The following is a 24,750-nucleotide window of genomic DNA, read 5'->3' on the forward strand; positions in this document are numbered from 1 at the left end:
TAATATTGTGTAACAGACTCTGAATGTTATCCATTCATTGTTGGCTTGGGAATTTTTTTTTACATCTTCTTACTAAACAGGAATAGTAAAATTTGGCAATTCTGGGTTCAGCTCAGGGTTTACAGGAATATCAGAGCTTTTTATCTGGCTCCCTCACATTTGAGCTCACCACTGGATTGTTAGTCCCCGTTTCTGTCTCCTTTAGAACACCCTTAGCCACTCGCACGCTTGGCTGCACCTCCAAAGCTGCTGATGTCTCCTAAAATTTTAGTCAGGAATTCATTCTTCTCCCTTGTAAATTTATGAGTGGGGTAGACTAAGTCTTCCTTTTCCAGGTGGCTGGCTCCTAGGCGGTGCTGTCCTAGCTACTGCTTGCCTGGAATAATACTTTATTACACAAATTAGAATAAATCTATTTGGATCCATCAGACTTTCCCTCATACCCTTCATGCAAACTCTTGCTTATGACTCGATGGCCCTGGCTGCTTGTCTCCGGAAAGTTGTGAAGAAAATTGTCTTTTCACCCCGTTCTGTCCAAATGCTCCATCTGGTTAAAAGCTGAAGCCAAGTATTTATTTTTTTTTTCCTGCAGGCCAGACACTTGTTACTCGGGGAGCTGAGGGAGTAATTAACGCAGCTCTCTATGTAACCATTCGTATCCATCAGAAAGTATATTCACCCGTTTACTTTTCCGAGTCTAATTAATACGAAACAGCAAGAAGTGGATGCTGAAAACCAGGGAGAGCTCCAAGACGGCCTGAAGAGGATCTGGGGCCCGGAAAACAAGACCTACGATGAGAGATCAGCACGCTCAGAGAAAAGGCTGTAAATCAATTCGATCGCAGGGAAAAAAAAAAAAAAAAAAAAAGGCCGTAAATCAATTCGACCGCGCTCCACCGCCGTCCCCAGAGGGAAGTTTCAGGGAGAAGGCCGACCCGCAGCTCCCGGCCCTGCCCCGCTCCCGGGCCCGCCTCCCCTCACGCCTCCCCGGGCCCGCCCCGCACCAGAGCTCCCGGCTTCCGCTGGGCCTGCGGGCCGGACCTGAGGTAACGAGCCGAGGAGGGAGAGCAGAGGGGGGAGGCGGCGACGCGGGGAGCCCCCGGCAGGTGTGGGTGTGTGGGTGTGTGTGGGTGTGTGTGTGGGTGTGCGTGGGTGTGCGGCGGGAGCAGCCCTGGGCTGGGCCGCGGCCCCGGCACCGCCCGCCCGGCCTGCCCGTCCGGCCTTCCCGAGCGCGGGGGGCGGTGCCGGGGCCGCCTCTTCTCCCGCTGCTCGGAGGCCCCTGTGCCACACAAGTGGTGGCTTGGACCCTGTCGGGAGGAGGAGCAGCCGGTCTGTGGAATCCCGCGTATTATCCGGAGCTGTGTGGGAGGCTGTCCTCTCCTCACAGCCTCCTTTGTTCCTGGAGGGCCTGACGGGTTTGCTCTAGTGGTTTGAAAATCATCAGGTATTTGTCTTCGCCTGTATTTACACTCCTGCTTTTGCAGACTAGCATCTGTTAAGGTTTTGATCTAGTAAAAAGTGTCCCTGCCCGTGCAGGGGGGGTTGGAACTAGATGATATTTAAGGCCCCTTCCAACCCAAGCCATTCCATGATTCTATGATTCTATGACCCGGTTCTGTTTTCTTGCTCTAACTGTTTAACACACACAATGCAATGCAAAGCACACACAGGTGGTGTTTGTAAGGAGGATACACTGTACAGATTGATCCCGAATTGCTAAGTGTAGGAAAAGCCTTTCCTCTGGTTGAAAATAGAAGAAAGGAACTTTCTCTCTAAAGGTTTGTGGCGTGTGCGTTGAATCAGTCCCAGTTTCATCTCCTTGAGCAGCACCTCAGCTGTTCCTGAGCCTGTCTCACGGCTGAGGACAAAGTGTGGCTGTGGTTCCCTCCACCTGGTTTTGTTGGAGACCTCAGGCCCTTTGTGCAAAGTGTGAATACTGTCACCTTTCTTTGAGTATCTTGGCCTGAAATCTGGAGGAAATAATCTCTCTTTCAGTCACAGATTTCTCGTAGGACTTCCCGTGTTTCTCCTTTGTACAACTGCACGTGGAGCAGGTCCGTTCCTCTGACTTCTCAGGAGGAGGTGTGAGAGCTCTGCTTCTGTGCTCATGCAGGGATTCACTCCAGGATCTTTCTGTAGGTGAATCTTTGTGTCTTTGCTGCTTATGCTTTCCTTCCTAGCCTTTAAGTTACTGGTACTTCAACAGGAACTCTTCAGTGGAACTCTGTTTGTGGATATTGTTCAGATGTTTCAGCATTTGTGTCACAAGTTTTACTTTTTGTCAGTGCATCAGTTCAGGCTTTGGTAAAACACCTTTGGTCACCAGGTCAAACCCCCATGCCTGAACTAAACTGTGTCTTGGGATTGAGGAAGGAATGTATTTTCCAGGATCTTCTTATAAGATGGGTCCCTAAGACTTCAGTGTAACTAGTTTTGTATCCCCTTATTTAGCTTTTCCAGTGTGATTTATAAATCAGGAGTGTTCTCACTGCCCTCCTAGAGGTGGAAAAAAATTACTTGGATGATTAGCCCAAGACACCCAATGCACTTTTGCTACAAATTATGTAGATACAAATGAAAAACCTGAACTGCAGGTGATTTCTGAATTCTTACATCCATTTCCTAATCAGTGTTTGTGGCCTCTCTTAACGCTGCCTTGCTTAACTAAATGCTGGCTTGGTTAACTCAAATCACAGAATGCTGAGCTAGCTAACATTCATTGTCAGTGTTATATTTAACTTGTTTGCTTTCATTTAATATATAAGTTTGGTACTTGGTTAAAAATAGCAGCTAGAATGTTGAGGGGAGAAACAGAACAAAGCAAAATGTTTTAAAAGAGTCAATCAAAACAGAGCACAATTTTCTTGTGAAGGCTTTTTGGGCTTTTCATGACTTTTCATCACTCTCCCTTGTTTTTATTTTCTACATTCTTTACAGAAGGATGAGTAAGCTTTCATACCAAAAAGCTCACCATGTCCAGTAGGTCTCAGGAGTGAGGATGTCTTGCAGAAAATTACACCCCCAGTGTTCAATAAGGTAAGTAAAAACATTCATTTTGCCATAATCTTGAGGTATTGGTAGGATTGCTATCAAAGTCTGTCTCTGGATAGATTAACTTAATATTTGTAGTTATAGTAAACTAAATTCACTTTTCATTCAAGAAGGTGGGTTTTTTGCCTGCTTCTCACACTGTTGTCCCAGAAGTTGTACATGATTAACTCATTTCTAGTTACTGATAGGTTAGACTGAACAGGAAAGGTGGATGGAATTCCTTCTTGCTGAGAACTCGTTGAAGGATCTGGTTGAAAATAAAGTGTCTAAGAGGTTATGGAACAAATAGACAATGGGCAGGAACAAGTTGCCCCACCAGGTGAAGCCCTCAGGCACAGTGCTGCTAACTATGGTCTCTCCCTTCTCCCTGAAAGCTAATGGAGAGCAGCCAATCTGCCAATACTTTTAAAAAGAGGGTTCTGGGGGAAATCTGTGGGCTGCAGACCAGGAAGTTTGACCACTACCAACTAAATTATAGAAAAAATAGCAAGGTAGAATTACTGGACACCTGCATAAATATTATATAGTGGGGAAGAGCCAATGTGGCTTTTGCAGTGGAAAAGTTATGCCTTTAAAAAGTGTTGGAATTCTCTGAAGGTCTACTAAATAAGCATGTTGAGAGGTCTGGCTTGCAGTCAGTACTCAGATTTCAGGAAGCTTTTAAACAGGAGCCCTCACCTGAGCAGCTCCTGTCATAATAAGGGAGTGCCCTGTCGTAAATGAACAGTTGGTGCAAAGATAGGAAAAAGGATGTGAGTAAATGGGCAGCCCTGGTGGTGGCTGGAGGTCACCACTGGAGTGCTGCAGGGATGTTTGTAAATGACCTGGAAAAACCAGGTTTCCAGCTGGCTTTACATTGTTTGAGGTGGTAAAGAAGAGGACTGAAAGTGATGAACTGCAAATATAAACTGATTGGTGTGGGTGGGGAGCAGTCCTCATTTCACACACAAAATAAGTGAGTTCTTGGAGCCATGGTGGCTAATTCTGTGAACCTTTCTCCATCAGCACAGTCTCAGTTTTACACAGGCTCAGCAAGACTGCATAAGGTCACTGCCCATCTGGGAATTGGTACCAGCAATTGTCCCTTCAGGGTAGCAGTGTGTTCTCACCTACACTGCCTTTTCATGCTCTCAGAGAGATGGATGTGTGTGAGGAAAACATTCCAGCTGCAGGGATCTGGACTTGTGAGCCAAAATACATGCAAATACTGATGGGATTTTTTTTTTTTTACCTCCTTTCAGTGGAGCTCATTAAGTACATAAGGAAATACCTACAAAGGCCATCTTATTAGAGGGATTAAAGTAGCCTGCGTAGACTCAGTTGTGCCTTGACCACAGGGGGTTTCTGCAACTGAGCTGTATTTTACACAGGTTTTCAGTGTCTTTCTTATTCTGGTTGGCAGGGTCCCTAAACACTTGCCTGCTGACCCAGCAGCCCTGAACACTTCAGGCCATTGTGCAGGCTTACCCAGCTCTCCATCTTCCTGCTCTGACTTCCACACTTTTTTCTGTATGCTCTTAAAAACTTGTCGCTCCTTTGGTTACAACAGGATTAGTAAGAAGTGATTAAACCCACAGCTGATTTATTGGAGGCACAGAAGTAGAATTTGTTTACTATACAAGCAAATAGGGGTTCTTCTGGATTTCTCAGGTGGTTCTGCAGTCCCCTCATTCTGCATTGTTGCTTTTAAAGCAACCACATTTTCCTACATGATCCATTTCTCATGACTATAAGGCAGTGTCCTGCTGTTTCCAGTGGAAGTGCTGAGATCTGTCTAGGAGCAGCCCACAGCAATGAAATTACAAGTGCCCTAAGGCTGCCAGTCTAACATCTACATAAAAGCACTTGTAGCTTATAAGAATTACTTAATTGGAAAGGCAGTAGGTGCCAGGCAACTCAGATCCTGTTTCTGATGTCACATTCCGTAAGAGCACCATGCGAGTTAATGTTCCACTCAGGCTGGCCATGTGTTCAGCATGTCTTTATGTATGGCTGATGAACTGGAAGTTCCAGTTAATACTGTCAGAGAAGTCTGGAGGTCTGTCTTCAGACTGAGGCATCCCCTTGAGTGAGTCTTTTCCAGGGCCAGTCTGATACGGAGAAGTGTTCCTCCTCCATCCCTTCCTTCCTGCAGCCCATTTTCCTATTCTCACCCTCTCTCCTAGACAGGACTCTCATCAGGGAAGGCCACCAGGCAATTTTGTCTGAGGCAGGCTGGTGACTTCTGACAACATTTTTAACAATTCCCACCAGCTGAAAGCCTTGGTTCAGAGCAGAATACCTGGCACAGAGCTGCCCATTCTATGGCAAGTCTCTGATGTCACTGAATTATTGCAATCAAGAATTAAATGTGTAGGGGAAAAAAAAAAATCCCACCTCCCTGCCAACCCTGCCAACGTGATTTATTCCTTTTTTTTTTTTTTGCTGCCTATTTTTATATGTTTGTGTCTGGATTCTTCTGAAGTGAAATGTAACGCTGCTGGGGAATTGGCAGTGATGATCCTGCAAGCAGCAATGCTGAATTTGGTTCAGTGTAGTTCAAGGAAACTGTTGCTGGTGGATCTTTTTTTGAGAGGAACATCAGAGCAAGATAAGGATTGCTTTTGGTGGTGATGGGTTTTGTAGCCTTTTTAAAAAGCTGATATCTGGTGAAAAATGAGCGGCAACAGATACATAATTATGTATATACTTCCCTTACAGGCTCAGCTGCAAATAGGTCCTTTCTCCATCTCTAATTATGTATCATGTTGAACCTTTGCTGTTCTCCTTTGTATCTACATGTGGTTCAATTTCAGAACTTAAGAGGCATCTTCTAAAACTTGGTGTCTTTGCATTCTCTTGAAAGAGTCCTTTTTTGAGGCTGACCCTTTCTTAACTTAGTCCCTGTGGGGGAATTTAAATAGTTTGCTTTCAGCTTTTTGTGTACCCAGTCCAGGAAAAGTACATTCCTCACTGGTTTCATAACCTGTTGTATAAAAAAGGCTAAAGAGCATCTCCAGCAATGCCCCAGCTGAGAGATCATCTTTTGTTAAACCAATAGAAAACTGCAAATTGTCCTTGAGTTTGAGCTAATGATGCAGTGTTGGTATCATGATCTCCAGCTCCAAAATCTCTCAGCCTATTTCAAAGTGCCTTATACAGTGAATAAACAAGTTTTTCCCTGTTTGACAGGTACAAGGACTGCAGCACAGAAAAAGAAACATTAACTGTTTGAAGCTCACCTAGTAAATTGGTGACAAACCTAGAACTATCTCAGGTTACATTACGTTGACTGGCACAAACTGCTCTTCATCTTTCTGGTAGGTTTAATTGAAAGCTTGTTTTGTGGAGGTTCTAATACAAACTGTTCTACAGCATGATAAAAAAGTTTGTCCCTGTAACTGTAAATCAGGCATCTCCCAACTGAAATGTCTGTGTCTTGTGGGGTTTTAGATTCTGATCAGTGATGTTACTGATTAAAATTATTAATACACAACTCTTGTGGACTTTCAGAGTCAGCAGAGTTTTTGAGGTGGTGTTTCCTCTTTATTTTTTTTTTTTTTGTCTGCTTAACAGGTGATGTTAATTTGAGGTAAAAAGTATGTAGTACTGGTTTATCTTTGTTTTCAGTTTCTGAATTTCCAAACCTAACAGCTAGCAAACATTTTTACTGCTGAGTGGAGCAGAGTTGCTTTTCATCTGCAGTTCTTAAAAGATGGATACTCGAAACTGCAGTTTTCTGTTTGCTTATCAGTAGAGCCCAATATTTGCCCAGCCTGATGTAGACACAGCTACATCTGTCACCTGCTTCTGTAGTTTGCTGAGACTGTCCAGTCAGGTTGAGCTTTCAGATTCATTGTTGTGTAAAAATAAAAGATTGTGGAAACGAGTTACTTTTTAATAAGCTTTATATTCCTAATCATGTTTTTATCAATCTTCTAGAACTATGCCAAGGAAAAGAAAGCTGTTGGCTCAGTTAAGTGCTCTCCAAAGTAACACCAGCTTCCCTCCTCTTGATGCCTTGGAAAACCTGAATGCTACACCTGATGGGGATTCTCCAAAAAACAGCAAATACTTTGTGGCAGAGAAAAGAAATTCTTCTCAGCTAGAAGCAGATTTCTTCAACCAGCCCTGTATTAGTCTGGCCAAGTCCTTTCTGGGACAGGTAAGACATCAACCCCGAGATGACTGTACTGGAGCACGTGCGAGTTAGTAACTCAGTGTAAAAGGATGGAATTCTTTTTTTGCCACTTGACTCCAGGGCTTTGCTATTATAGGAATACAGCTCTAATCCCTTCTCTTGTTAAGTTCACTGGAATTCAAGGACTAGTAGCCAAATCTATTTTGGATTAAGTGACAGGAGTAATTTCTCAGGTTTAGTTCACTGTCACATTTCAGAATTAGTTTTTAGTGGAGTTTTTTCTCCATTTTTTCTGGTTTACTGCAATGTACTTTGCTGTTTGTGGGTTGAAGTTTGGTTCAGGCTTTTTATTTTCCTGTCAGGTGTTCCTTTGTTTTTGGCTCTTGCTTAGCCCAGTGGAAAGCAATCCTCTGCAGTCAGCAGCATCTCCTTCTCTGCCTCCATTTTCCTCTCTTGTGATGCTAATAGCATGGCAGGCCCTTGGCCTTTCTTGACTAGAATCCACTGTCAATCTACTGGAATATTTTGTTCTTATCTGCAAGTTCAGCAGACTGCTGGGTCCTTTCTTTTGTACGGCCCTGGCTGCTTTGAAAGTTGTATCTCATGCTACCACCTGCTTTTGGGTGTGCTGTTCTGAATAACTCATTATTGTCAGTACACATGGGGAACTCTCCATCGATCACCTTTCCCAGGTTATTCACACAAATGCTCAAGACAGCACAGGAGTCATTTAAGAGTCCCACAGCTAAACTCTCTTCACTCTGAAAACAGCTATTCCTGTCTTTTGTTTCTGAGTTTTCAAGCCATTACTTGTTCATGAAAGGGCCTTCTCCCTTATCCTATTGCAGAAGCTTTGAGGAATGTTTGGGTCTTGTTGAAAGCCTTTGGAAATCAGAGTGGGGGAGATTAAACACGTCTCTTCTGCTCAGTGAGTCCTTCAAAAAAATTCTCTTGCTGTTTCCATGGGAGGGAATTCCTCCAGTGTTTTCCCTATAAAAAGTTCCAGTCTGAGACCTCGTAAACGCAATTGCAAAATGTGTTTTTAGTTTCACTGCTGTCGTCTTATCTTCCCTGGCTCTTTTTTATACCTTTATTGTCTGTAGGGGGAACAGATGCCCTGGGTTCTCATTGGTTTAGATAACTTCAGGAATTTGTTCCACAAACTGTTGGCTTTGGCCTGTCTTGCTGTGTCTAGCTTTTTTTTTTTTTTTTTTTTTTTTCCTAAGGATATTGTCTTGCTTGTCATTGATGCCTTTCCTCTGCTTTTTAACCCTGCTGGGTTTTTTTTGGTCTGTCTTAACCTCCCTCTGACACATCATGTGTATTTGCTATCTTTCTAGACATCCTGCAGGAGGGTTCCCTTTCCAGCTTCAACCTTTGGCTGCCTCTTTTAAGTTCTTCCTAACAAGCTTCCTCACTTTATGTAGTTTCCCCTTTTTGCTGTGTGCAGAACTCTGATAGATTATTTTTGGACCTTACCACTTGTGGAAAGGACACTGAACTTGATACTTCATGGTCATGATACCAAGTTGTTTTTCAGGGATAAGCCTTTGGAAAAGACTTTTTCTTTTTCACTCTGGATCAGTCTGAGAGTTTCGTTTTTCCTTGTAAGATCCCTGATTACTCACTCTGCAAAGCATCTGGTGGTGTCTCAAAAAACACAGCCTGTGTCCTGTCCTACTGTGATAGTCACTTGGTCTATATGAGGACACCTGAAGTCTCCCAGGACTGATGCATCTTTTGTCTTGATGACTCCAACATCCTTATACAATCAGCTGCATTTAGTCTTAATTCTATACATTTCCTATTTAGGCCTAGAATTACAAGCCAGGCAATTTCTGTGTCAATTTTATATCTTCTTTAAAGTATAACCCCCAGTCTCCCATGGCCCAGCCTAGTCTCCTTTTCTAAGAATTATAACAGTGATTTAGTGTCACATTAATTATTTTAATTCTACCACATTTTGGAGGTGCCTGGTATATTAATATTGCTTATTCACATGTGATTCTTGAATTCTTGGAAACCAAAAAAATACCCCAAAACATACAAGCAATAAATAGCCTCTTAAAATGAACTTTCCTAGCACCAAGATACATCCTCAATGAGAAATAAAGACCTCTATCAATTAGTTGACTGTGAGGTACTGTCAATAATTACCATTTTTCAGCTGTTTAACTGTGAGTGTTTGGTGTGTCTGAGAAGTCAGGGAAGTGCCTGTGTGCTTTTAAAGTCATAACCTGACCAATGCATTTGATCCTATTGAAAGAGAAATGTGGCCACATGGGTTTTTGGGGTGTTTCCAGGCAGTTGCTAAACACCAGTGCTTTCCTAAAGCCACTGCATTTTTCATAAAAACAGTAAACTGATTGTTTTCAAGGTTTTGAGAAGTGCTGTAGGGAAACCCTGATATGTTGGAGTTGCACCGTTGGAAACTGATTTTGGGAGCATCCATGCTGGATCAGGTCAATAATTGCATTAGCAATCCAGCAGAGGCATCTGTTAGGAATTAAGCTTTGTTTCTTCAAGGTCATATTTGAAGGGCTGGTTATCAAATATGGAAGCATGGAATATAGCATAATTAAACTGATAGTCACTGTTGCCTAAATGAGACTATACTGCATTATTTCTTAAACACACATGATGTGAATGAAATTTAGAAATCAGTTCAAACCACAATAAACTTTGTATTAAATTTAGTGATTGTTTTAATTTAAGATAATCTTTTCACTCTTGTGTTTGTTGTTTAGGTTGGTGGATTTTTTTTCCCACATCTGCTTTGTTTTATTTAAGGAGGCACCAGCAGCAGGGAACACACTGTAATAACAAAGCTCTGTGTTGTCTGCCTGAAGCCAGTTCCCAGCTCTGTAGTGAAGAAAACAGCAATAGCACTGGTACTCACCCTGGTTGTGAGTATCTCTGTGGTTAGGGACTAGAACCTGTTTGAAACATCTGTATGGAGAGATCACACTACCTCATCACAGCCATTATTTATTTGTGGCACTGTCATATTTCCTCTGATCTAAAAAATACACAGTTGTGATTCTTCCAGGTTGATAGTGGTGGTGCTTTTTGCCTTAAACCTGACAAACTGGGCTGGAGAGTGCAGAAAACAACCCCAAAAGCAACTAACTCTGGTTTTACTGTATTTAGGATCAAAAAATGGTTCTTTATGGTAGTGCCACATGTGGACACTCCAGGTGTTTTGTGGGATGAGGGACAGGTGGGAACTTCTTGTGCTAGATAGTAGAAGCTGAGAAAGTTCTGGTTAGCTTACAGACCAGACTGCTGGGAAAGAGGACAGTATGTGGTACCACCAGGTCCTTTTTCCAAACTCTTTGCTCCCACTGCCCTTGTGCTCTGGTTATTTTGTACCCATCTGGGTTGCTAACTGATGCCCTCTGACCTCTCTTTTCAGATTTTAGTGCGCAAACTTCCTGATGGCAGAGAACTCTGGGGGAGGATTGTTGAAACAGAAGCTTATCTGGGTGGGGAAGATGAAGCTTCCCACTCAAAAGGTGGGAAGCAAACTCTGCGAAATGCAGCAATGTTCATGAAACCAGGAACCCTCTACGTGTACCAGATCTACGGGATGTATTTCTGCATCAATGTTTCCAGCCAAGGTAAGCTGAGGCTGGAGGAGTTTTAATGCCTAGAGTTTTAATGCCCCATATGCCCCTACATGGGGCTGGTATTTCAAGCTACACTTGCTGTGTTGCAGTCACTTATGAGCTCTGGCAAGTCAAGGACTTGCTGTCACAGTCTTTCCTTGGGGCCTGGGTTTGGCCATTGGGAGCAGTATGTAACTGTGGACAGTCAGCACAGGAGCTTTCAACATCACAAAGAAGGCCCATCTCTGGCTGCACAGTGGGGTTGAGAGCTATGTGAGCTGTTCAGGCACAGAAATAAAGACTTAAGGACTGGAGGAGAATCTTGATAGGATGGAGCTTTCCCTTTTGATGACCTGGGCTGCTGTTCATGTGATTCAGTGAACTTTGTTCCTTGAAAATGGTGATGTAGAAGTAAATTTGCAGTCTAATGGCAGCCTCAGTCGTGGGGTCTGTTTTCATGACAAGAAACTCTTCTGTCTCCTGCCTTTATCTTCAGAAGCTGTAAATGCTGGGTAAAACAAAAAGGTCTGAGATGCCCTAAGCATAAGCAAGGAGTCACTGCAGGAGCATTTTAGGTGCTTTGCTTTATCTTAAAACAAAAAATCCCCAATCAAAATACCCAGACTGTTACAGAATCTTCAGTCTTCTTTTATTATTCTCAGGATAATATAATCATCCCCTAATCAAGCAATTCTGGAATTTACTGAAACTCTCCTTCCACGGTTTCTCTCAGCATGCAAATGTTATTTTTAAAACTTGGGGTTTTTCTTTTCTGCAAGAATGACACTGCTTGCCTGGCAATAAAGCTATGGGTTAATCAGACACCTTGAGATGGCAGCAGGTAGTTCTTAGCTAAACTCTTCTTTTTGGCCATTTTAAAGATACAGCTTCAAAAAAAAGCAGCCACTTGAATATTCCTAAGTAGAAAGCAAACGTTGTAACAGTGACTATGACTCCTCAGATTTTGGCCTCTGGACAGGAAAGCAGTGCTGGGTTATAGTGTGGGGGCAGAGCCTGTCCTTCTAAATGGAGATCTGGAGCCTGGTGGCTGAACATGTCTGGATTTCATTACCTTGTCTCTGCCAAATCTGTTTAGATAATGACAGCAGAATGGTTCTTTATTCAGGATGGGATTCTTGGTGTTTCAAATATCACAAATAATAATTTTTATTTAAAAAAATATGCTTGGCCTTTGAATTCTAGGAAGATTTCTTTGAAACTTACGGTTTGGGAAATTTTGCCTGATATACCTGTGTTTAGTTCTGTAGCAAATGAGTCAAAGAGCTGACTGTTGTGATGGACTGAGTTGGATTTTTTTGTTCCAAACATACTCTGCATTAGCCTGTCATGCATGCAGCTATGCTGACAGCAAGCCCAGCTGTCACTGCCAGCTTTGTCAGGAACCCCCTGAAGTAAACAGCATGGCTGTGCACCTTGTGTGTCACAGATGAGTCTACTTAGGGAAGATTTACTCCTTCAGTGTACTTGCCCATGGGCAGATGTGCTGAAAGAAAAAATTTGAGGAGGAATCATACCCAAGATGCTTTTCCAGTCTTAACACAGAAGAAGGAGCCTGTCCTGTCTTTTAGTCTGAGGGAAGGACTGAGGTGGTGGCACTTACGCACCTGAGTGGAAGGTAAAAGCATTTCATTTTCTGGATGTGGGACCAATCTTGGAAACTGTTTGGAATCTGGCCGTGGCTGTGCAGAAAACACAAGCAAACCCTGGCAAAAGAAATGTCTGTTGTGCCTTAGTAGCACAGATCATGTTCTGCTTATAGCATAAACTTCTGATGTAAATGGTTTCATCACCTTTGTGCAGGGCATTTGATGCAAAGTATCTTAGTATTCAGGGTGTCTCTGTGAATGCTGAGAAAGCCTGAGGGACTGACCAGGAGATGATAAAAGGGATATGAACATACTCTTTCTGGAGGTGTTGCTTGGCAAGACTGAACACAGATTACTTGAAGAACACTAAATGTCTTTCCTTGTCAAAGGGCACATCTCCAGTGATGTCCCAGAGCTGCATCACTCTGCTTGGATTTTGGCAGTGCAAAGCTGCAGAGCACAGGAGTTAAACAGTGGAGAACATGGGGTGACTGCATCTATTCTCATATATCATCATTTGCCTCCTGTGATTTCCCAGGATCTTTCATATCCCTTCCTCATCTGTCTTTCAAGCTGAGAGTTCCTAATTCTATTTCATTATTCCTTCCTTGCTCCAAAGCTAGTCCATAACTTTGATCATCCTGGTTGCTTGTCCCTGAATCTCTTCCAGTTTTGTTACATCCTTCTGCAGATGGAGAGGAGGAGCAGAACAAGTCCAGACATGCACGCAGGTTTTCAGGACAGCAGAGCAACTTGCTTTATAGGAGTAGTTGGGGTTTACATCTGGGAATGCTGTATGGCTGTTGGAACAAGCACACAGATTTAACTGAGATCCAGTGTGGTTTTAGGCAGTTTATTAAAGTTAGCACAAACTAATAACCACAAATGAATTCTTAGTGGGCTCAGATTGAACTATCTAGTTTTGTAGTGGAGGCAAGTCCTTGTGCTGCTTAAATTACAGGATCCTCATAGGAGGAAGGCAGGTGGTTCAGAGAACCAGAATATTCTCAGAAGTACTGGCAGTGACTGCTCTCCTGCTGCTTCTCACTCTCTTGAATGGAGTGACCATAGGGCTGATTTGGAGCCACTCACAGGCTGAAGGAAAGCAGCTGTCCTTTTGCTGGAGAGAGAGCAGACTGATGTTCTGTCCTTGTGTTCTGCTACCTTCCTGGCACAGACACTGCCCAGGGCTGTCCCAGACACATGCTGTTGGGACCAGGCAAGCAGCATGAACTGGACTGTTGGTACTTGCTTTGGTAAGTAACCTTGTAGCATCTTCTGTTTTAATAGCAGGTGGAATAACCCTTCTCTTCCATTTCCTATATTTGGCTTATGCTAGACTTCAAGGCTCAGTGATATCACTGAGGGATAGGAAAAGGTGTGTCACCAGCAGAGCTGTGCTGGGAAAGGTGTGTGGTAGAGAGGCTATAAAAGCATAGACTTAACCTTGAGAGCCACCCCCACTGCAGTGTCCTCAGCAGGGTGTCCTCAGCCCAGCCTGATGGTTCCAGCAGACATTAGAAGCACTTCAGCTGTCACTGGGTTTTGCCAGTTTAGCTATTCCACTGGGGCAAGATGTGTGCACGAATCCTTACAGCACATCCTGGCAGCAGCCAAATCGTCTCACTACAAAGAGCCTTCCCTAGGGTTAAGACATTGGGCTTCCCTCACTTCAGGAAGAGGGAAAATGCCAGCCAAGTTTTTCTTTCACTTTGCTGTGATTTGTTTCCCTGGAATTTGCCCAGGTGTGTGTACTGCTGCCAGAGCTGAAAGAACAGCTTGTAAAATCAGGATCCCAGTGATGCTCTGTCCAGGCCCAGGGTCACACAGCATGGACTTCCCTCTTACTTTTGGATCCTAGACTAGGACTTTGAAGGAAGTGTTTTGGGAGCAGTGAGTCAGATGGGTGGAGACAGAAAATGTTCTTCTCTCCAGCAGCCAAGAGCTGTTTCCAGGAATGAGTGCTGGAGCAGCTCCAGGGAAGGAGCAGCAAGCTGCACAGTGGGGGTGCCGGACTTCCCCATCACTTTATGATTTCTTGCTGTTCAGGGAGAGAATTGGCCTGAGCATCATTGTCAGATCCCAGTGTGTAGCTCTGAATGCTGCTCGGGATCTGGAGTGACTCTGTTAGCTGTGGAAGGGAGATACTCAGCACCTCTGGACTGGCCCTGCAGCAGCTGACGTGCCTGTGGCTGTATCCCTGCCAGGCAGATGCTGAAGCCAGGTAATGCCTGAGGGCAAACTGCTGTGGGGGGGAGCAGGGCAGGCTGCAGCACTCTGGCAGGCAGGAGGGGAGCTGGAAGGATTTAGCTACTCTGTGGTTGTTAAAACTTCTGATGTGCAAGCATGCTCAGGAGGACCCAAACATCAGCCCAGGGGCATGGGGACAGATGAGGGCAGAGAAGGTAGTAGCTTATCGTGGCATCCCTGCACTCTAACCCTGTCTGCTTTCCACCTCTTCCCAAAGCTCTTCTGGTGTTGCTGTCGTTCAGGGGCTGCTGTTTCAGAGCAGAGTGCAGGGTCTGTCTTGCACACAGCTAGAAAGAGTGTGAAAACCTTCTGGTGGAAAGGCAGGAAGAGCAGCCGGAGACAGAAATGCCAGGTACCCCCTGCCATGGCTGTGCAGGTGCTCTGAGTGCTTGTCTCTCTTCACATGAACCCCCAAGAACTCAGTTCAAGTCAAGTCTAACCATAGTTTCCACTTGCATTTGTGATGGCTGAAGGCAAGGAGTGTAATTAGTGATTGCTCATAATCCCACAGTTGTTCCTGGCAAGGGAAGCAGCATCCCACTGCAAGTGATGTTTCTTTGTGCATGGATGAAAAGCAGAATTAGGAGATGGAGCATGTTCTTAAAAATCTAAAGTAACCTTTGAGCTCTAAATCACTGTAGTACAGGGAAGCAGCTTTTGGCTGCCAGATTAGCATCACTCTCCTTCCTTTGAGAAGGGAGTGCCTGGGAACAGATTGCTGCCAGCTGCTGGAAGTCAGTCTGTTGACTTAATGGAGCTGTTCTGAGGGCAGTGGGGGCTCTGAGCAGGTTCAGGGCAAGAGACATGCCTCACAAAAGGCAGAAATTGGGTCCTCAGTTGACAGGCTCAGCTAGGAGCCCAGGAGAGTAATTTAGTGTGGGATTTGTACAAAATATGAGAGGGATACTATTTTTGGAAATCATGAGTCCTCAGGGATCTGTCAGTGCCTACAAAAAAAGCCTTTGCCAGGCAGGAACATGGCTCCAGATGTTTGAGGCTGGAGAGGGAGAGGGATTCTTGCAGAGAGGCAGCATGGAGCACGCAGATGGTGGTGGGGAGGAATGTCGTGGGTGGCCCCAGCACAAGGGGGGCTGTGTAGGGCAGCACACAGGCGGCTTTACCAGGCTCTCTCCTCACCCACTCAAGGTCATGAGAAGACCTTCCTTGCTGTCCACTGGAAAAGCTTATGTCTCACTTAGTCTAGAGATCCTCATCATAGGGGAATGTCTGTGCTCAGAATCACAGCTCTGCTTCACTGCCAACAAAAGCAGGCAGGACAGCTGATGGCAACAGCTTGGAAGGGCTGGGGTTCCTTAAGGCTCCTGGCAGAGTGGCAGATCACATCTAAGAGAACATGTCAGTTTTCTTCACTTTTTGTCTCAGAGAGGTCTCTGCTGGAGTGATGCTCTGAGGGCCATTTGTCCCACAGCCAGAGATGGTACAACCCTGCCCTGGGTTCCTGTCTTGCAAGAGCTTCCCTGGCACAAGGGTTCAGATCATTCTCCATTGTAGCTCTGCAGTTACCCAAAGCCATGTCAATCCCACCTGCTCTTACACCTCCACTTGGATATTTCAGTTGGTAACACCTGCAGCCAGGGCTCCCTGAGCACAGACAGCAGCCCTTCCCTGTGCCTGCAGCTCCTGCCCTGCTTTCTCTTTGTCCAGCCTAACCCTGCAAGCTGCCTCTTTCTGCTGGCAGCATCCAGACTCACTCCTCCTCTCCTTTGTTAGCTGGAACTCTTGTAATCAGAGTTCATTATAAATCCACTGGGTTTGGGAGCAGCTTTGGATAAGAATGCCAAAACTGAACCATATGTGTATTTATTCCTGAACATTGTGCTGACATAAGAAGAACCTCTTGCCCTCTGGCAAGCCTTGGAGCAGCAGCTAGACTTAATAACATCAAGAAGTGGGGTTGGGGAAGAACAAGTCAGCACTGATGAATGAAGGACACAGAGCTATGGGACAGGGGACATTCAGAAGAGGGAAGGGAGGGCACAGGTTAGCAGCTGACCCAGAGTCTGGCACTTGAAGCCAAGGGCAGACTGCAGTTAGGTGCTGCAGGCCATTCCCTGCTCCATCAGGCTGAGCTGAAGTGCTGCTGCTGAATTCAGAGGTTGTTGATGAACAGCCCTGCACTAACACAAGGCTCTTGTTCTGCCCAGGGGAAGGGGCTGCAGTGTTACTTCGGTCCTTAGAACCTCTTCAGGGCTTGGAAGCCATGAGGGAGCTGCGCAGCACGGCAAGGAAAGCGGCCCTGAAGCCCCTGAAGGACTGGCAGCTCTGCAACGGGCCCTCCAAGCTCTGCCAAGCCTTTGGGATCGACAAGGCTTTCGACCAGAGGGACCTGACTCAAGATGCAGCCATCTGGATGATGCCTGGACAAGACCTACTGGGGGAGCACGAGGTGGTGGCCACAACGAGGATCGGTATTGGCAACAGGGGAGAGTGGGCTCAGAAACCTCTCAGGTTTTATTTACGAGGAAACAGATTTGTCAGTGTTATAGACAAGAAAACTGAGAGAGAAATGGCAGCAATGGGACACTCACCTTGCAGCTGAGGAGTCTTGCAAGTGTGCCACTGAGCAGGACTGGAGCTGTGCTCTGTGTGACAGCCTCAGGCTATGTCATGGCAGCAGCTAGGCAGACAGTGGCTTAGAGGTTTTTAACAATAAATGTACTTTATCACAAGGAATGGGGCAAGGTGGCATTTTATTTCTGGGGCAGACTGGTGTGGGTCTCCCAGCCAGACCTGAGGTGGGGTTTGGATGTTGAAGACCGCTTTCTCCCTTGTGAAGAGATCCAGGCTCAATTAAGGTGGACAAGCAGTGAAGGTTCACAGCTCTGAGCTGCTGTGCTGCTCCCAGGAGGGGCCATGGCCTGGCTGAAGGGGAACAGTCAAAAAGACTGGCTGGCAGCAGGGCTGGCTGAAAGGATGAGAGCTGGGTTTGATCAGCCTGGAGGAGGTAAAGGAGGCATCTTACTGTTGTCTACAACCACCTAGTGGGAGGGTGGAGAGAAGGCAGAGCCAGACTTTTGTTAGACAGGATGAGAGGCAATGGGCACAAGCCAGAAAACAGGAAATTCTCATTAGCTGTATGGAAAATATTTTCACCATGGGGGTGATCAAACACTGGAACAAGGGCTTGGAGAAGCTGTGGGATCTCTGTCCTTGGAGACATTCAAATCTCCACTGGAGAAGTTCCTGAGTGACCTGACCGGTCACATTTTCTTTGAGCAGAGGTTTGGATAAAAGACCCCCACAGATCCCTTCCAACCTATGCCAGTCTGTAACCTGCAGCTCAGAGAATTAGAATGCTTTTTGTTTGCTTTCCCAGCTGCTTGTGAGACTTAGCAGTGTGTGAACCCCAGCACAGAGATAAAGCACTAATGCTGCAGCCTGCCATGAGCTACAGGGGGAGAAGCCTCTAGGATTTGGGGCAGGGCCTAAAGGACTGTAGCCACACTGGCAGCCTGAAGGGTGACAGGGACACTTGCCACCCTCACCTTAGGATTCACATGCAAGAAAACAACCAGAATTTTTCAAAACCCTTTTCTCCATCACATGAAAAAAATCTTATTTGGCCCCTTCTGAACAGCCCTTGTTATGCCAGTCTCAATAGTTCACTTCGAGATACAGGTGCTGGTGGCTGGTTGGGACAGGGGTCCTGAATATTGATCTGGTTTTCAGGTCAGGCATTGCTTTTGCTCTTCAGTAACATCCCTGCCTGCAGCTGCAGGGATGCCAGAAGGGACCATGTGCAAGTAGCTGTCACCAAGTATCTGGTGCACTGTGGACACCAGGCTCCCCTGTCACAACTGTGCCTTGCTGGTGGTACACAAGTTGCATATAGCTCACAGTTTCACCCCATTTGTGTGGGAAGTGAAGCTGCTCTGTGAGAGCCTGCAACTCTGGGAAAAAATCCAGCTTGTGTGTGTGGTATAAGGGAAGGTCTTAAAGAGGAGCCTGGAAAGTCTTCTAACAACACATACCCCTGGAAGACACCAACATGGAGGTAAAGGTCTCCCCCCACTTCCCTGGTTTGGGAACAGTGGCCTCACACAGGCCAGGGGTGAGCTGGCATAAGCTCCTGCTGTCCCCAGACACAGGGCTGTCACCTCTCATTCCATCCCTGGCACAGCTGGAGCAGCACTCCTCACCCAGATCAGGAAACAACCATGTAAAGGCACCTTGGTTCCCAGCTGGACAGCTTTAACCCAGGCCAGGTCCCCAGCCTGGTTCTCTGCCAGAAAATTTCACTCCTGCTCAAAAGCCAAGCTCCCCACCCCTAGTCAAAACCTGGAAACACAAACACAGGCTGCTTGGTGACAGCCATGCTCTGATGGACATCTAGTGTTAAGGATACTGGGGAGAGGAAAGAACAAGCACTAACAACACAGTGAGCAAGTCACTCTCATTCATAGAACTGTTTACTGGCCATACTTGGCCTTCCTACCTACATCCTCACTGCTGCCAGATAACAGGGATCAAACAGAATTCCTTGGAGCCCGGGGACGTTTCCTGAAAAGCCAGGCCAACTCCACTGCCCTCCAACAGAGGCCATGTACACTGCTGTGGGGACAGGCTGCTCTCACACGGTGCTGGTGGCCAAGTGGCCCTGCAATCCTGTTGCTGGGGAGCAGACGAAGCACTTGTGATGCACCAGTGTCCACCCAAAGGGGAAGTGCTGATGGTACCACTGCAGTGGCAGTCTCCTTGGTTGAGTCTCACAAGCTCTGGGGAGGGAGCAGGGGCAGAGTAGGGCTGTGAACTCCCATTCCATGGACATGACACAGCAGGAATCCAGGCTGAACAACTGCAAACTGTCCTGCAGCAGCCCCAGAGCCCTTGCACAGACCAGCCTCAGCTGCCACCACAGGCAGCAGCAGATGGGGAGAACTTGCTCTTCTGTGTCACATGGCAAGAAGGAATCGAAATAGCCTCCTTTCGTTTTCAAGCATCTTTCAGAAAACCAGCGTAGGGGGTGTAGCTGGTTCTTTTCCTTTGCCAGCAGAGTCACTTTAAGAGAGACTGAAAAACTGAAATGACAGGGTCCTCGTGGCTGGTGACCACCAGCACGCTGCGGAACTTGTCAAACAGCATCAGGAGCTGGGAGCGCCGCATGTTCTCGTTGTACATGATCTCCTCCAAATGGTGCCGGCCTCGGAAGTAGTGCAGCAGCCTGGGGGAAGGAAAGCAAGGGAGGCACATGAGCCAAAAGCAAGTGCATGCAGCTAGAACTGATACTGCCAGATCAGAGGGTCTTTGGTTGTGTCCCTCAGAGCTTTGCAAAGGTCTCCTTTGTAGCAAAAGCTTCCCTAGCCTGGGGCATTTCCTGAGATTGTCAATCTTCAACACAGTTTTAACTCAAGAAAGTAAAGAACCACAAGTGCCAACAAGCCTTAACAAGTTAGCAAGTGGCAGATTTACTTCTGCCCTCTTACCTGGTTCTACACTGCCCTTTGTCACAGTTCTGTGTCAGAGGCCTGGGTACCTACACTTGCTTTTAGAATCAAGAGCGTATTTTTCTCCCACAGCAGCCCAAGGGCTTGGTAACTACAATTGTGCACTTGAGGTTTGGTCAGGTGGAACAGTCAGGGAGCTGGAAATTTTGGTGACAGACACCACAGAGAAGCTCTAAGGAGTTTTAAAGCCCCCCAAAAGGCCCCAAACCCTGAAGCCTAAGCTCAAACCACAGTGGCTTCTTAAATTCTCAGTTCTTTTTAAATAGAACCAGAACAGATAGCCTTTTCCTGGCCACCAACATTCTACAGACAACAGAAAACCTTGGCCTGCACAGTCAGTCATGGCAGGGTGTAAGACTAACAAACTGCTGCAGCCTCTTCAATGCTGAGGTCCTGCTCCCTAGGAACCCTCCAGAGCCATAACACCAAGCCAGACCTCCAGACAAAGTTCAGGTTCACTGCTCAGTCTCTTAACTGTCTTAACAACCTTCTAAACTTGGAACCAAAGGCACATGCCAGAATCACTTCCCCAGCTACACAGACAGATGTGCAACCCCAGGTGTTACACATCACACTCTGCACTTCAGCTCATGTTTCCATACCCATCTGCAGTTTAGGGATATCCTGGCCTGCTGTTTCATGCCAACTGACAGTAAAAAAGAGTGGAGATGACAGAATGTATTTTCCAGTTCATTCATACAGTCCTCATGCAGGATCAGCCCTCGGAAGACACCAAATAGCTCTTGGAGCATTCCTGCCTAGTTCACATAACAGCAGAATGGGGCCTCTCATGCTTTCCTTGAAGGACCAAGGGTTGCTCAGCTGTCTTCTCCTCAGGCCTGGCACTCCTGTCATGGGTGATGTCACTATGAAACACTCCTCCATCCATCACACTCTCCCTCTACACTGCAACAAGCAGGTCTCACCTCTAGTACTCTGTCTTTTGTGTTTCTCTGTTCCCCAGTTTGCCATGTCCCTCCTTTCACCCCCCTCTTGATCCCTCAACAGGCTCAGAGCTGGAACCCTCACTGCCTCAGCCCTGTGCAGCCTCAGCACACTGCAGACTCTCTCTGTTTTGACATTCACCTGCTTCCTCCCAGATTGGCACCACTGGCTTGAACGTAATAATTGCTGTCTCTGTACCTGCAGTACAGACAGACATACAAGCTCCAGTCCTATTTACCTTTCCAGTCTCTGGGCTGTGCATTTGCCTTTTGCAGTATCTCCCACTGGGTATTTAAATCAGGCTAATTGGCTTCTTCACCTGGCCAACAGTGTACACAGAAGTGGCCATTAGCAGGGACAGCATCACTTTGTGTGTCTATGTGTCAAAACCAGACCATTCCCTGAGCTATTGTATCTTACAACTTGTATCACTGTTCAAAAAGTTATTTTGAGAAAGATTTTAAAAGCTTTGTGTTCTCTCCCTTCTACAAAGCTGCTCCCTGTGATTGTCCATGCTCTCCTGGCACAGCTGTCTGCTATGCAAATGTTTATGACCTGGCTTTCAACAGCCACACAGACCAAGCAGGAGTTTTCCAATAAATAAATCCATTCAAAGAGAGTCTGGATTTGTAACAGGTCAAGATTAAATACTTTCCATTCCAATAAAAGCTAGAGAGGATATTAAAAAACATCACAAAAATGCCGGCTGGAAGACCCCTCCAAAGGCTAATCCAGCATCCTGCTCCAGGTGGACTATTGCCAGTGCTGCAGTATTTTCTAGCCAAGCTCTGAAACCCTCCAAGGATGGAGATCCCTCCTGCATGCCTGGGTCACCTGCCCTGGGCTGCACCACCCTCCCAGGGAAGAAGTCTTCCCAAAAGCCAATTAGAATCTACAAAGCTGTAATGTGGGCCACTCAGCTCCGGTCAAGACAGGCGCTCCCTTCGCCTTTTTGGGCAATGAACATTTCTGGGGCCCAAACAGGACATCAGATGGCACTTCCTGGGACAGCAACATTGCACCCGAGTCCCTCTGAAGATGCACAGGTAAGTCTGTTGACAGATGTGCATGTCCAGATCCAGGTGTGATGATGGAAGATTACTGGTCATCACTGTTCTCTCCTGCAAGAGCTGCATCTCTAACAGGAGTCTACTGTTCTTAAACACTAAAAAGATTACCTCAGACTACTCATTCAAATAAAATTAGCTTATTTCTGGCCAAGGAAATACCCCTTCCACCAGCACTGCTGGAAAATGGAGCCAAACTGTCCAAAGCTTAGTGCCACTAATGAGCATTCCTCAGTGGAGTAAAGGATCTCCATCTCCCAGTCTAAAAGCAAGAAAAAAAAAATCCTGAAAGTGACTCCACAGCCACAACTAAACCCTTAAAGTGTCTTTGAAAGCACAGCTGTTTGTGCAGTGAGGAAAGCTTTGGGTACATTACTGAAGATCCAGCTCAGAAAGAACCTGACTCCTTCCTAAGTTTAGTTCTGGAAAGACATGCCAACTCTCCTCCAGCAGCACCTAAGGAAAGAACCTGGATTTCAATTCCCATTGAACATTACAAGAGCTAATGCAGCCAGTGCTGGAGCCAAGCCTCAGTATTCCTTATTTCCCCCAAAGGTTTCTGCCTTGCAAAAACTGGCTGTACATAGCAATGGACAGGCACCAGCTCTTGCTGCCATCTGTTTGATGAGTAACAGGCATCCAGAGGCACAAGAAAGTGTATGGGGCTGAAATTTATTGCTCTGCTGAAAATAGCCCATCCCTGTGTGCACACACAGGTACCCTTGGAAGGGCAGTTGCAGTATATTTAGTGCACTAACTATGCATTTATAGCAAGAGTTTGTTCTGGAGGCAGCTGATGCAGCAGAGCTATATGCCAGAGCACAGCCCTCAGGAGGCTGCTGTTCCTCACAATGGAGCAAAAAGAGCTGGTGCAGTCCCTGTGTCAGAGTAAGGAGGGAGATTCCCCCCCCCTCACTGCAGCAGCCTCTCCACAATTGTCTACACTTCCATTAAGAGTAATAGGTTTACCCAGACACTCATCTCTGATGGTTCATGGCACAAAAAGAGAGAAAATACACCCACTGCCTCCAAGTTATGGTGTCTCATAAAGCTACCAGTAACCAAGAGTGTCTCACATAAACATTCCCATTTGTGCACTTCAGCATCCCACCCACAGGACGCGTTTATCACATCTTCTCTCTCCCTCACTGCTGACTTCAGGGTAAACGCTGAAGCTGGCAATTCAATCTACAGTAGAATGGAAATTCAGACTTAGCAAAGGCATCCTGGGGGCCTGAAGAAGAGCCTGGTGCATGAAAAACCCATGAAATAAACAGCATTCAGGCAGCTCCCTGGTTACAGCAGCTGCTTTTATGAAGAAACCAAAGTAAATTTTTTTGCACCTGCAATTCCAAAGCTTTCATTCAAATGGCTCTTTTACCCAGATGAGGGAAGTGATAGGGGAGCAACCCTGAAATCCTTTCTTCTCCCTGGGATAACTAAGAAGCCACATTGCCACTAAACTGGTCCAAAGCATCCCCCAGAAATCCCACCTTAAGGTATCACCTATTATTATTTTGTTTTTACTTTCCTTTCTCACCGGTTTTGTACTGATTCATCTTGTAATGAGGAAAAAAACATTTCCAAGTTCTCAAAGTGTTACCTCTCCATCAGAGATTATCCTCTGAACAGTTTACAGAAGATGGAGGAGGAGATGAGTAATTTTGAGATCATTAACTACCCACAAGCTTGAGAGTGCTCTATGAAGACACCCGAGCACAGCATAGCTGCAAACTTTACCACAGACAAGAGAAGGGTTTTCTTGCTCTTACAGTTTCTCTAGGTGCTTGACTATATCCATCCTAGGGCAAGAACCAGGTTTTCAGGGGATTACCAACTGCATCTGGGAAGCAGAGAAAAAGCTGCAGCACTTGCTTCAGGTGGTTTTCTGCTCCACAAGTATGCAAACCAGTGGAAGCTGCATTCCAGTGATGCCACTGTGTTTTGAAATACTTAGGAAGAAAAAGTCTTCTCCCCCACACCTTTTTGCCAGATGGCTGGTTACAAACTCATTCTGCTTTTTACCACGTGTGGAACCACATCTTGTGTATTTCAGTTGCTTCAAATTTGTAACAACAAAACTATGTGCTACTGATCACACATCCTAATGACTTGAGCTAACTAACCTAACATAACAAGCAGCTCATCTCTGCAAAACAGACCTGGAAACCTTTGTAGACTTGTCTGTAAAAGTACTCAGGCTGGTTTTGTGTCTGATGTCTGTCTCATATTTGCATGGAGTTTACAAACCCTAGAGAAGTATAGCTGGCTTGGAAATATCACTGGACACAAAGTGACAGCATCAGCATTGCTAGGTCTTTACTTTGCAGGCTTAGAAGGTTTTTTTTTCAGGCTGTGCAGTTTTATGTCTACCATGTGTGGACACAGGAAAACTGGCAGAAAAATAGTGAAGTCCCTGTTGTCCAACCACACACCCTGATGCTTCTTCACACATCCAGGACTCTGTTAACAAGTGTTCTTGTGACACATGCATTAGTTTTAGTCAAAAACTCATGTGCACAGATGAAAGAGGTATTAGGGGAAGAAACCCAAAATAACTTATCCTCCAAAATCCCAAGCTACTGGGATTTGCTCAAAGTCCACACCAATCCTTCAACAAAACAGCAACAATAAGGA

At 45.8% G+C, this 24,750-nt stretch overlaps 2 protein-coding genes across 11 annotated transcripts in view; one reads left to right on the forward strand and one right to left on the reverse strand.

Annotated features, from left to right (window-relative positions):
• Positions 1 to 982: 982 nt before the first annotated feature.
• Positions 983 to 17,334, forward strand: MPG (N-methylpurine DNA glycosylase). Of its 7 annotated transcripts, none has more exons than XM_051632170.1 (6): positions 998 to 1,106; positions 1,996 to 2,135; positions 2,938 to 3,036; positions 6,973 to 7,195; positions 10,587 to 10,791; positions 16,802 to 17,334. In XM_051632170.1, exons 3-6 carry the CDS (start codon positions 2,999 to 3,001, stop codon positions 17,194 to 17,196), a joined length of 861 nt encoding a protein of 286 aa, XP_051488130.1. In that variant the 5' UTR covers positions 998 to 1,106; positions 1,996 to 2,135; positions 2,938 to 2,998; the 3' UTR covers positions 17,197 to 17,334. The 7 variants fall into 7 exon arrangements, with proteins under 7 accessions (XP_051488134.1, XP_051488130.1, XP_051488132.1 ...); XM_051632172.1 differs by having other exon boundaries at positions 998 to 1,046; XM_051632173.1 differs by lacking the exon at positions 998 to 1,106 and adding an exon at positions 1,162 to 1,444.
• Positions 17,331 to 24,750, reverse strand: part of NPRL3 (NPR3 like, GATOR1 complex subunit) — a 44,409-nt gene continuing 36,989 nt past the window's right edge. For all 4 annotated transcript variants that reach the window (XM_051632168.1, XM_051632167.1, XM_051632166.1 and 1 more), the window contains one exon: positions 17,331 to 19,818. In XM_051632168.1, the coding sequence (XP_051488128.1) occupies positions 19,653 to 19,818 (166 nt within the window). In that variant the 3' untranslated portion in view covers positions 17,331 to 19,652. The remainder of the gene's footprint in view (positions 19,819 to 24,750) is intronic.

This window comes from Apus apus, chromosome 14, assembly GCF_020740795.1.
Source record: "Apus apus isolate bApuApu2 chromosome 14, bApuApu2.pri.cur, whole genome shotgun sequence".
NCBI lineage: Eukaryota > Metazoa > Chordata > Aves > Apodiformes > Apodidae > Apus > Apus apus.